At 43.7% G+C, this 11,659-nt stretch overlaps 1 protein-coding gene across 4 annotated transcripts in view; it reads right to left on the bottom strand.

Moving 5' to 3' along the window:
• Positions 1-999: 999 nt before the first annotated feature.
• The window catches only part of LOC147457226 (CCR4-NOT transcription complex subunit), a 55,503-nt gene continuing 44,843 nt past the window's right edge, over positions 1,000-11,659 (bottom strand). For all 4 annotated transcript variants that reach the window (XM_086512181.1, XM_086512183.1, XM_086512182.1 and 1 more), the window contains exons 11-12: positions 1,296-1,374; positions 1,000-1,213 (exon numbers count right to left, since the gene is read on the bottom strand). In XM_086512181.1, the coding sequence (XP_086368307.1) occupies positions 1,116-1,213; positions 1,296-1,374 (177 nt within the window). In that variant the 3' untranslated portion in view covers positions 1,000-1,115. The remainder of the gene's footprint in view (positions 1,214-1,295; positions 1,375-11,659) is intronic.

The raw sequence follows: 11,659 nt of genomic DNA, 5'->3' as shown, positions 1-11,659 counted from the left end.
GACCTGCGAATGATGGGATTCTACTCTCTTTAGCACCATTCGTTTTCATAGATAGTACTTGACTGTGTTCCCTTGATCTCAGGTCAATGATGTTTCCTTGTTTGATCCTCATGGTAAAAATATAAGCACCTACCTGTTATTGATGCACCTTCATGAAATGTCGTTGGGAGGTACTAGCCCAACACAACTTTGCGGAAAACAGATTTTCCTACACGCATAATGCAAAAGGGCTAGTTTAATATGATGAGTTTATAATGCTGTTGTGCTCGATTTCCTTTCTTTTGTATAAAAACTGCTCCTAGTTTTTCTTCCAAATGAGTAGGTCTGTAAGGTTTTGAAGAAATAAATCTTTCAGCAAAACAGAGGCAGGTAAAGGATAAACCAAGTTGAAGACTAGAATGATGTGAACAGTGAAAAGGCTAAAAGTGATCGAAGGCCAAAACTTGGGCAACAAAAGGTTCGCTGTCCAATGGTTTTAATAAATTGAAAGTGATAGCACTTAAGATATAAAGTAGGACTGTACCACTAACACAAAAACATCTGTTTATCCATAAGATTAGGTATCCTTTGGTTATTCGACCTTTGCTTGGTAATTTCTTTCCGCCCTCAAAGAGCCGCACATACAAATCTCCTCACATAAAGCTCAAATGACGGATGGGAAGTCTGGGGCCCAGTAGCTTTCGCTTACTATGTCTGAGGAACCGCTCGGGGCTAACGAGGGGAGCTGGGTGCAAAATGCATTTCAGTTTCTTTGGTTTCCGGTATGCATGAAACCCGGAGTAGTTGGTTTGACTTGCCCTTACAATGGGACCAAAAAATAACTTCACATATCACCATGTCTGGGTCAGGAACTAGTTCCTGCTTTGTGTGTTGTAATAGCATTCTTCATTGTAAAGCCACGAAGAGCCATTAGAATTTAATCCAAATAAGTGGAACAAAGAGAGAGAGAGAGAGAGAGAGAGAGAGAGAGAGAGAGAGAGGCCATTATAACACTGCAAGGTGACAAGAACTTTCTTCATGTTTGTATTCTCACGCTCATCCATATACAAAGATCGAGCTCTACTCTCATGACTAATAACTGAGAGATCTCTACTATTTACAATTACATAGGTGCATCATTCCATTGTCTTTAAAAGCCTGAATAAGCTGGCTGCTTCTCTTATTCGTGAAAACTCGATGCAAAAGGCCTGTACTTCAATAAACAGGTCTTGAACTGCCCAGATAACAAAACTTGGTTGTTAAAAAACATGAAGCAACTCTCTGAACAAGCAAATGGGCTTAGAGCTGAACATCACCATTAATAATTTTGTTGCGGATAAGACTCTGCAAGAACACGCAAACCAAACGGACTAGCCGATTTTGCATGTACTTGTCCTGCAGATAAACAGAGTTAAGAGGTGAGACATCATGCTAATGACAGAGTGTCGAGAAAAACAACTCAATTTACTTGCATGTGATTCAACTTCTAGAACCTTAAGATGGTTTAAATTATCAGCTCCATGCATGGTACCACTTGATACTATATTCCAACCCATAGCATAATAAGTACCCATTATTGCATAAAATTTGAGGAAAAGATTAACGCAGGAAAACAGCAAGCAAATTGCCCCCGATAACATATATAGTATCGGTCAAGTCAATGGACGGGTAGCCTTCTAAGAGAATATTGTATGTTGCTGGAGGGAATGCAGAGGAAAGCTTGAAAGCTGGAGAAATGGAATAGAAAAGTTGAGGTGACATCTGCCAAAGGCCATGTCGGCCTATGAGACTAACAGTAAACAATGATGTCCATGTCCATGTAGTATCGCGCATGAACTAAATAGAGTAAACGGCAGCACTAACCAAACTAGACAATGGGCATATACAACTCTGGTATCCTCAGCTGAAACTGTGGTTCACACTTGTATACCTCTAGGCCTAATCTATTGCCAATACCTATGATTAGGCAAGAAAAACTCGCTCTTCTTCCCACCAACTGATGTTGCCGTAGCGGTAGTGTCTGAAAAACCTGAAACACATGGTGTCGATGCTCTGCCTCATTCTTGAAAAATACAATGATATCATCGAAAAAGGTGCCCACAAATGACCTATGCTCTCGAAAAATCATGTCCATTATCCTGTTGAACGTTGCAGGAGCATTTGTGAGACCAAAAGGCATCGCCAAATACTCATTCAATCCAAAGGACGTCCTGAACGCGGCCTTGTATCATCAGTCCTGGGTATTGGAAACATATTCTTGATGGTGATTTTATTGAGAGCCGTGCAGTCAATGCACATTCTCCAAGATCCATCTTTCTTTAAGACCAACACCACTGGCGAACAGTAAGGTGATGTACTGGATTAAATGAGACCCTTCTTTGAGAGTTCTTTCACTCAGTTCATGATTTCTTCCTTTTAGGCTCTTCTTACTCTGTAAGGTGGCCAGTTCGGTGACGTGCTGCCCGGACAGATTGGATTTCATTAATTTGGAAGTGGCCGAAGCCGATACAAGTGGGACGGACTCGCCCTTCAATTTCACATCAAGAACTATATCTCTACCCTTTCCATTCTTCAATGTTGTTTTTCACACCCTGTCGTCAACCACCACATTGTTCTTATGCATCCAAGGGATTCCCAAAAGGACGTCACACCCCTCCAAGGGACTTGTCATAGTCAAACTGCGGTTGCATTGTCAGGGATATCTAGGGCACGAGGACTATGGCAACATCCCGTCCTAGTGCCGCTATAACTACTTCAGCCGGTGGTCCCATTTTATTTGGCGTAATTCCGAGTCAAGCCGCCAATTCAGTCGAAATGAAGTTGGCCTTGGCTCCTCCGTCAAAGAAGATAAGGGCTTCTTGATCACGTACTTTGCCGCACGCTCTATAGAGCTCCGTACTTTCATCCATTTGTTTAGGGTCGGTCCTCTTCTACTTTAGAACTCTCTGGTTTGTCCTCTGACTGTTCTTTTGGTGCTTTGTAGGGCACCTAGCAAACACATGCTCATGTTCCCCACAACCGTAACATTTACCCTCTTTGAAGTATTCGGCGCGTTCCTCCACTAACAATCAAGGGCCTAAAGGTTTCTTTTTCTGTTGCTTTCCCGTACTTTTGTTATTGTTGATTGTATCTTCTCCAGTCCGAATTGTGACCAATCTATCTTTAGGGTACGTAAATGTCACAAACTGATTACGTGGCATGACCCTACCTAATAAAGTTGACCCAACTTATGGCCAAGGGACGAAGGGCCCAAGGGACACAAAGACCATCAAACAATGCGTAGAAGTCTGCTGACGTGGAAGCTATATTGACGCCACGATTTGCGCTGCTAACATGGCCGTACCGAATTTCAGCAATTTACGGTGCAAAAAGCACTGACACGGTTGTACGGATTTCCGCCAAAAGCGTTGGCTGCTTTTTGGGCCGTTTGCTTTTGATTTTACATGCTTTTGGGGCTCTACTTTTAGCATCCCTTGTAATGTTCATAAGTGACACAAGGGGTTCACTTCTCAGAGCATCTAGAGCCGCGAGAGTTGTACTTTGCTCACAAATTAATACAAAAGAAATACCGAAAGGGGCACCAGTCTTTGGGGCGAATCTCTCTTGACATGGAACTACGCCGGGTCGTGTCGACTCTTGAATTGTGAAGTGTTTTTGAAGTGAATTCCTTTCGTGTCGCGAAAGAATCTAGACATGGGGTGTCCAAGTTCTATTACAGAGGTATTGTCACGTGACACATCCAACCCTATGTGTCCGTGGACAAGCTACAGCATGACAAGGGTTCAGTCAGTCCAGTCAGTCTAGATTTAGAAGTGTTCTGGCACTTTTGTGAGTCTATTCGCAGACCGTGCATGCCCAGGCACTTAGTGTAGATGCATATCCTCTGGTTGCACACAGCATGATCATAAGCATTCCGAAAAGAATCCATTAGAATCCTTCAGGGGAATTTTGCAATGCATTTAGCCTATTTTACCTATTTTTGACATTTTTCACTTATTATTTTTAAGTGACTTTTGTTGGAAAGTAGGTAGGGCAAATTGAGTAAGTTTGTATATATATAGGCAAACCTAGACTAGCACTAATTGGCAGAAGAGCAGCAGGAGCACCTTGCTCAACATGCAACTTCTCAGCGACATCGACATAGAGTCAGAATTCAGCGGATAAAGATTTGCAGATTTCAGCCCTTAGCATTCTCAGATTTCAGCCCGTCTCGTCGTTGTCCTCATCGTCGTCGACATCGTCAACGAGTCCAAGCATTGTAGAGATTTGTGCAATCATGAGTAGACCGCTCTCGCCATAGAGAGTGGGGCCTTCGGAGGAGGGTTTTACAACGTCTCTGGTGTCGTATTCTCTTCTCTATCTCTCAGTCCCATGCACTTCCATTCACAGTGTCCATTCACTTTGTTTGTGTCCATTGCACTCTCTCACTAAAGGAACGGAAGGCTCTCCCTTCCGTAAGTAAAAGGAACCCTTGAGCACAGTTCAGAGCACTCATCTTGAGCAAAGTTCAACATTCATTCCGCTGCACCTTACATTGGTATCAGAGCTTTGGCAGTGTTCTGTATAACTCAAGGAAAGAACCACAAGAACCATAGAATTTTTTTTGCTTGTTGCGGTCGCACGTAACCCAAGTCCACTTGGGCGTGTCGATTCCTAATCGTGTTTTTAAAGAGTGATAGGAAACCCAAGAAAGAAGGGCTTGTCCAGCCTCCCGTTGTGCCTCTTTTCACTCATTGAGAGCGGACCGTGCACTTAGCGGCCGTCCAATCGACGTGAGGTGGGAAAAAGCAACAGCAACATTCGTGTGAGCGCAAGGCCGCCAAGGGGTGCGCCCGGGGAAAAGAGCAGAACTCGGGTGAAGAGAAGATCCTTCTGTAACACAGATTGCAAGCGAAAGAAGAAACTCAAGAACTCAAGAACCTCAAGAACCCCAAGAACCCAAGTTCCTCGTGAACTTAAGAACCCAAGACCACAAGAACCCACAAGAACCCAAGACTTCAATGGATGGTCATCACTCGAAGCGGAATGGATACTTCACTTGGAGGTGATGAGCATGAGAGAGGCGAAGAAGAATTTCCCCCACCAAGAGGTTTTTCCGACCCTCCCCCTTCCCCATCTACGTCAAGGATTGCACTAACTCCTATGGAGGCTTTTGACAAGATGGTGATGGACATGAAGTTAGAACGCGAAGAAAGACACGCAGAAAGAAAAGCAGGCAAAGAAGATCAGATTCCGACCACTTTCTAATAGTCCTCCAGAGGAGTCATCCTCTTACAGTTCGGACTCTGACGATCACATGTTTTATGCGAAGAAGAAGCACTTTTACAGAGCCAACCAGTACAATTTCCTCGAAGATAAGAGCAAGAAGACAAAGGAATTTTATTGACTCAGAAAGGAATCCCTTTCTCGTGGGAACCGACGGCAGTGACTGCCTTTCAGACACTCAAGGAAAAATTGACTACTAGACCATTATTGGCTTTGCCAGACTTGCAAAAGCCATTCGAAGTTTATTGTGATGCTTGTGGTCATAGTTTGGGAGCGGTCTTGATGCAAGAATGCCATGTGATTGCTTATGAAAGCAGAATGTTTTCAAGGCCAGAATTGGTAGCACAGATTTATGAGAGAGCTATTGGCAATGATCCATGCTCTTACTCAGTGGCAACATTATCTACTCGGAACCGATTTCACTTCCAAATTTGTACATGTCCAGGGACAAAAAAACTTAGTGGCAGATGCATTGTCTCGGAAGCCCCTCGTCTTGGCTACTTCCACGATCCATCATAGAAGCTTCGAGGATATAGTTGACCAGTACGCCACCCATATGGATTTTTCCGATGTTTTTACTCGGATACAATGGGGAGACAGTGCCAAGGTATTCCATACGGGATGGCTACTTGATGAAGAAAACAATGTTGTGTGTTTCACAGCCGTTGAGGAAAAAGATTTTGATTGAGTGCCATTGTCCACCTTTTACGGGTCACCGCGGCATTGATACCACCTTGAAAGGTGTGGAGCGTTATTTCTTTTGGCAGACGATGTGGACGATGTCACAAACTGGTGACGTGGCATGGCCCTGGACATGGGGCAGCAGAGCACACACACACACACCGATTGGCAGTCCCGAAACATCCGTGGACAGTGACATGTGGCATGCTGTACAAAACCCCCGCCAAATGCGCCGATAGGCTGGTACAGATTCCCGAAAATTGCGGCGCAAATTCCGATGACTTGCTGACGTGGCAGAGAGTACAGATTTTCGCTTTTTGTGTTGCTGCTGTATGGAAATTTGCTTTTAGCGTTGAGAGCTGAAATTGGCAGCTTTTGGAACTTGATGCTTTATTTTGAAAGAGCTTTTAAGCTTATTGCTTTTGGGGCTATGCTTTTGGGCATCCCTTGTAACCTTTAAATACGTAGGCAGGGCCCTCACAACTCAGAGCATCTAGACGCAGAATCTTGAGAGTGAGACCCCTCCCACTCTCGTACTTTGAACCAAGGTAGGATCAAAACACACGTACGGATCCGATTTGTACCGTATGGACGTATTGTATGATCCGTACGGTACGGATCGATCTGTACAAGGCACTTTTTTTATTTTAAAAATTGGAAGATAAGCGTGGCTGAGGGTTTTTGAAGCATTTTTGCTGACTTATGGGCGACCAAACCAGTTCTCTTTTGAGCTTTAATATGCCTATTCAATCATCAACGTCGTCTAAACTTTGAAGTCTCTTGCAGTAGTTACACAGTATGTGGTTGTCTTGTAAAACATGCCTTTAAATGTCTCTAAAAGTTGTTGCCCTCTCTTGTTTTTTATCAAAAATGTCCTAGAAAGTTTGATAAATTGAGTTACGTATTTTTACGTACCAGATATTTTCTTGTTCGTACGTACATATACGCCACATACAGTACGTTTGGTACCACCTTGCTTTGAACACAGATTAATACAAAGAGAATACTGAAAGGGGCGCCAGTCTTTGGGGCAATTATCTCTAGGCACGGAACTCCGTCGGGCAGTGTCGAATCAATTGTGAATTGTGAACTATTTGAAGTGAATCTCTGCTGTGTCGCAGTAGAATCTTGACTGGAGTGCAAGTTTGTTACAATGGTATCAGAGCGCGGTCGATTTCTCTTCTACCCGAAAATCATATCCTTTTCACGCAGCACTTTTGGATTCCAACAACGAACAATCGACTTCCTCTGCATATGGGGCTGTGGGAAGAGATCACGAAGAAGATTCTCACGAAGAGTACGGCCCGCCTCGACCTACTCAAGCGGAGATTAAAGAGATGGAACGTCGACAATTGGTTGATGATGCGACAAAGATGATGATCAAGCTTGCAAAGAATCCGAAATTTGCTAAATTTTTGACTCATACATCCTTCGATGAAGTGCACTCTCAGTGGCTGAAGGCCACAGAACCACCCCTAAAACCGGCACTCAAGAAACCTCCTACTCCGAGGATGTTTATAGAGCAAGACCTCGAAGAGGTGGTTGATACACGAATTACCCAGCTTTTTAACACGACCAACAAAGCCAAAAAGCACAACAAAAAAGAAAGGAACTGACTTCCCGAGTTATTTGGGTCGTCAATCTACTTTTGCCTCGGCAAGAAAGCATAAGAAGCGTGTGCGATTTGAAGGAGTATCCAGTTCTTCTTCTTCTTCTTCTTCTTCTAATAGTTCCCCTAGCTCTCCTGACTCGAGAGGAGTATCCAGTTCTTCTTCTTCTTCTTCTTCTTCTAACAATTCTTCTAGCTCTTCTGACTCGAGCGAAGAAGACAGGAAAGGGAAAAAGAGAAGCAAAAAGCAAAGCTTCGGAAAGGGCAAGAAAAAGGCAAAGAAGCCTAAGTTTCACCTAGTTTCTGACAGTTCTACAGAGGACTCGTCTTCAGATAGTCCGGACTCCGAGGATAACAGATTTTACGCAAAGAAGAAGCATTTTTATAAAGCTGACCAGTATGACTTTCTCGAGATTAAAAGCAAGAAAGTTCGAGAATTTAAAGAAGGTGGACAATCAATTAAATTTGACACTTTTTCTGGATTCTGAGATGCTTCGAGGGCTTTGGCCTTCATACAGCAATTTGATATAGCTTTCTCTGGAGGGCATTACTCAGAGCACTCCAAGATTCGGAGGGCTACCTCTTACTTCAAGGGAAATGCTCGAACATGGTGGTCCACCCTTCTATTGAACAAGAAAGCGCCAGTTAAATGGCTAAAATTTAAAAGGCTTTTTATTTCTTCTTGGTTGACTCGGGAGTACGAAGGAGACATACGAACTGCTTGGAATCATCTCCGGATGACCAAGAAAGATACTTTGGACGCATATTGCGAGAGATTTTGGAGCTCTTTTCTACCCGCTTCTTCTTTTGGAGGCGTAATCGAGGCGATTACAACGCTTTCAAGAGGGGGGTATGTCACAGACTGGTGACGTGGCATGGCCTGGACATGGGGCAACACAGCACACGCACACCCCGGCTGGCAGTCCCAAAAATCCGCGGACAGTGACACGTTGCATGCTGTACGGAACCCCCGCCAAATGCGCCGACAAGCTGGTACGGATTCCCGGAAATTGTGGCGCAAATTCTGTTGACTTCCTGACGTGGCAGAGCGTACGGATCTCTGCTTTTTACGCTACTGCTATACGGAAATTTTGCTTTTAGCGCTGAGAGATGAAATTGGCAACTTTTGAAGCTTTTGGAACTTGATGCTTTATTTTAAAAGAGCTTTTAAGCTTATTGCTTTTGGGGCTCTGCTTTTGGGCATCCCTTGTAACCTTTAAATACGTGGGCACGGCCCTCACAACTCAGAGCATCTGGATGCAGAGTCTGAGAGTGAGACCCCTCCCACTCTCTTGTACTTTGAACACAGATTAATACAAAAAAAATACCAAAAGGGGCGTCAGTCTTTGGGGCCAATATCTCTAGGCACGGAACTCCACTGGGCCGTGTCGAATCAATTGTGAATTGTGAACTGTTTTAAAGTGAATCTCTGCTGTGTCGCGGTAGAATCTTGACTTGGAGTGACCAAGTTTGTTACAAACGACTTTGTTCGCAGTTGTTTAGTATGCCAGAAGGTCAAGTTTGACAACCATAAGGCACAAGGATTACTACAAACCTTACCCATTCCCAGCCGCCCCTAGGAAAGTATTTCAATGGATTTCATCTTTGATCTCCCGAAGACACACAGTGGGCACAATGGCATTTGGATTGTCATTGACAAATTTAGCGAGCAAGCTTACTTCATTCTAGTGAAGAGAACAGTCAAGCCGGACCATTTAGCAGGATTGTTCATTGCACAGATATTTTGATTACATGGCATCCTGAGACAATAGTATCCGACAGAGATCGAGTTTGTTTTGGAGGGCTATTTGGGAGAACAATGGCACGCGGTTGTAGTTCTCGTCATCATTCCACCCACAGACAGATGGGAAATCTGAGATCGAAAATTGAGTTGTTCTAGATTTATTAAAGTCTTAATCTCTGATCAAAAGGCTCAATGGGAATTTTTTTTACCTTTGGTGGAATTTGCCTGCAATAAACGGTTCACTCTTCGACGGAAAAGGCGCCATTTGAGATAATTGAAGGTGCTCCGAAGGTTCCACGCTTTCTCAGCACTAAAGACAAGATATTTGAAGCTGATCGGTACACAAGGGACTTGGACACTGCTTTTGCCAAGGTCCGTGAGGCTTTAGAGAAGTCTCAAGAACGACATACGAAGGCAACAGATCGACATCGACGAGATTTAAAACTAAAGGAAGACGATCGGGTGCTCTTACATTTTGAAAAGGCACACCTCGGGAAACGAAAAGGAAAGGAGCAGCTTTTTCCAAAGCTTAGCATGAGGTATTATGGCCCTTTATAGATTAAAGAAAAGAGGAATGATGTCTCCTTTTCACTCAAGCTGCCCAATACTTGGAAGATTCACAATGCATTCCATGTGAGTCTCTTGAAACCTTTTAAAGGTGAGGTGCCAGTTGATGGTGAGCCTGATGAGCAACCAGAAGTGGAAGAGAGCGAGGAGATACTCGTTCCTAAATAGATTTTGGCACACAAGGAAAGAAAGATGAAAGGTAAAGTGATTCGGCGGTTCTTGGTTAAATTAAGGAACTATCCCGTATTAGATGCGAAGTGGATGGAGAAGGAGGACCTAGCAGATACTCCTCAAATTTTGGAACTTTACCTTGAAGAATTCGGTTTAGCATCGTCTACCTCAATAGATCCCGCAGATCAGCAAGGTTGAATCTAGTGCAAAGGGATTGCACAAGAGGGGAGTCACTCCGCTCCTTTGTCACAAATTACCTCGATTGAATAGAGTCACTGATGTCCCCTTTGGGTTTCAGGGATACTGCTGGGCTGACAATATTCTGATGTATGACTTTATGAAACGGAATTCCCGAAATTGAATATGATTGATGTGTACTCTCTCATTTGACTTGTTTGAGTGCAGGAACTGAAAGACGAAATGACTGCAGCATTTCGGTCTCATAAATTTCTATAGACATGATCGCAATAAGGATTAGTTAATCCGACATCAATGAGGTCCGGGATGGATCGAGATGTGGTTACTAAATACGTTGCTGGCAATCATGGTCTGAGACTGAATTTTAGAGTCACTGATGTCCCCTTTGGGTTTCAGGGATACTGCTGGGCTGACAATATTCTGATGTATGACTTTATGAAACGGAATTCCCGAAATTGAATATGATTGATGTGTACTCTCTCATTTGACTTGTTTGAGTGCAGGAACTGAAAGACAAAATGACTGCAGCATTTCGGTCTCATAAATCTCTATAGACATGATCGCAATAAGGATTAGTTAATCCGACATCAGTGAGGTACGGGATGGATCGAGATGTGGTTACTAAATACGTTGCTGGCAATCATGGTCTGAGACTGAATTTTTCTGTGATTGATTTGTCATGTGATGTCATGTGCAGTGATGTGACTCGTCTTTGTACAAGTGCTCGATTTGTAGTGTCTAGTGCATCGGTACTTAGAGTCAGTGTCTACTGAAATGGTTTATGGCCTCTGTCTGTTTTGCAGGTATAACCGAGGGCGATAACAATTCTTTCAAGAGGGGGGTATGTCACAAACTGCTTACGTGGCATGACCCTACCCAATAAAGTTGTCCCAACTTATGGCCAGGGGACGAGGGGCCCAAAGGACACAAAGAGCATTAAACAATGTGTACAAGCCTATTGGCATGGCACTTGTACGTACGTCAAAATTTGCGCTGCTGACATGGCCATACGGCATTTCCGCAATTTATGGCACAAAAAGTACTAGCAAGGTTGTACGGTTTCTCGCCAAAAGCACTGGCTGCTTTTTGGGCCTTTTGCTTTTGATTTTACATGCTTTTGGGGATCTGCTTTTAGCATCCCTTGTAATGTTTATAAGTGACCAAAGGGGCTCACTTCTCAGAGCATCTGGACGCAGAGTCTGAGAGCAAGCACTCGTGGGAGTTGTACTTTGCTCAAAGATTAATATAAAAGAAATACTAAAAGGGGCGCCAGTCTTTGGGGCCAATCTCCCTTGGCACGGAACCACACCGGACCGTGTCGACTCTTGAATTGTGAAGTGTTTTTGAAGTGAATCCCTTTTGTGTCGTGACAGAATCTAGACTTGGGGTGTCCAAGTTTTGTTACAGTAAGAGTGTCCCCATGCATTGCAAACCCTTGCTTTGCA

This window comes from Adiantum capillus-veneris, chromosome 5 (assembly GCF_014529385.1).
Source record: "Adiantum capillus-veneris isolate H3 chromosome 5, ASM1452938v2, whole genome shotgun sequence".
Taxonomy (NCBI): Eukaryota; Viridiplantae; Streptophyta; class Polypodiopsida; order Polypodiales; family Pteridaceae; genus Adiantum; species Adiantum capillus-veneris.
This window is presented reverse-complemented; position numbering and strand designations above follow the sequence as displayed.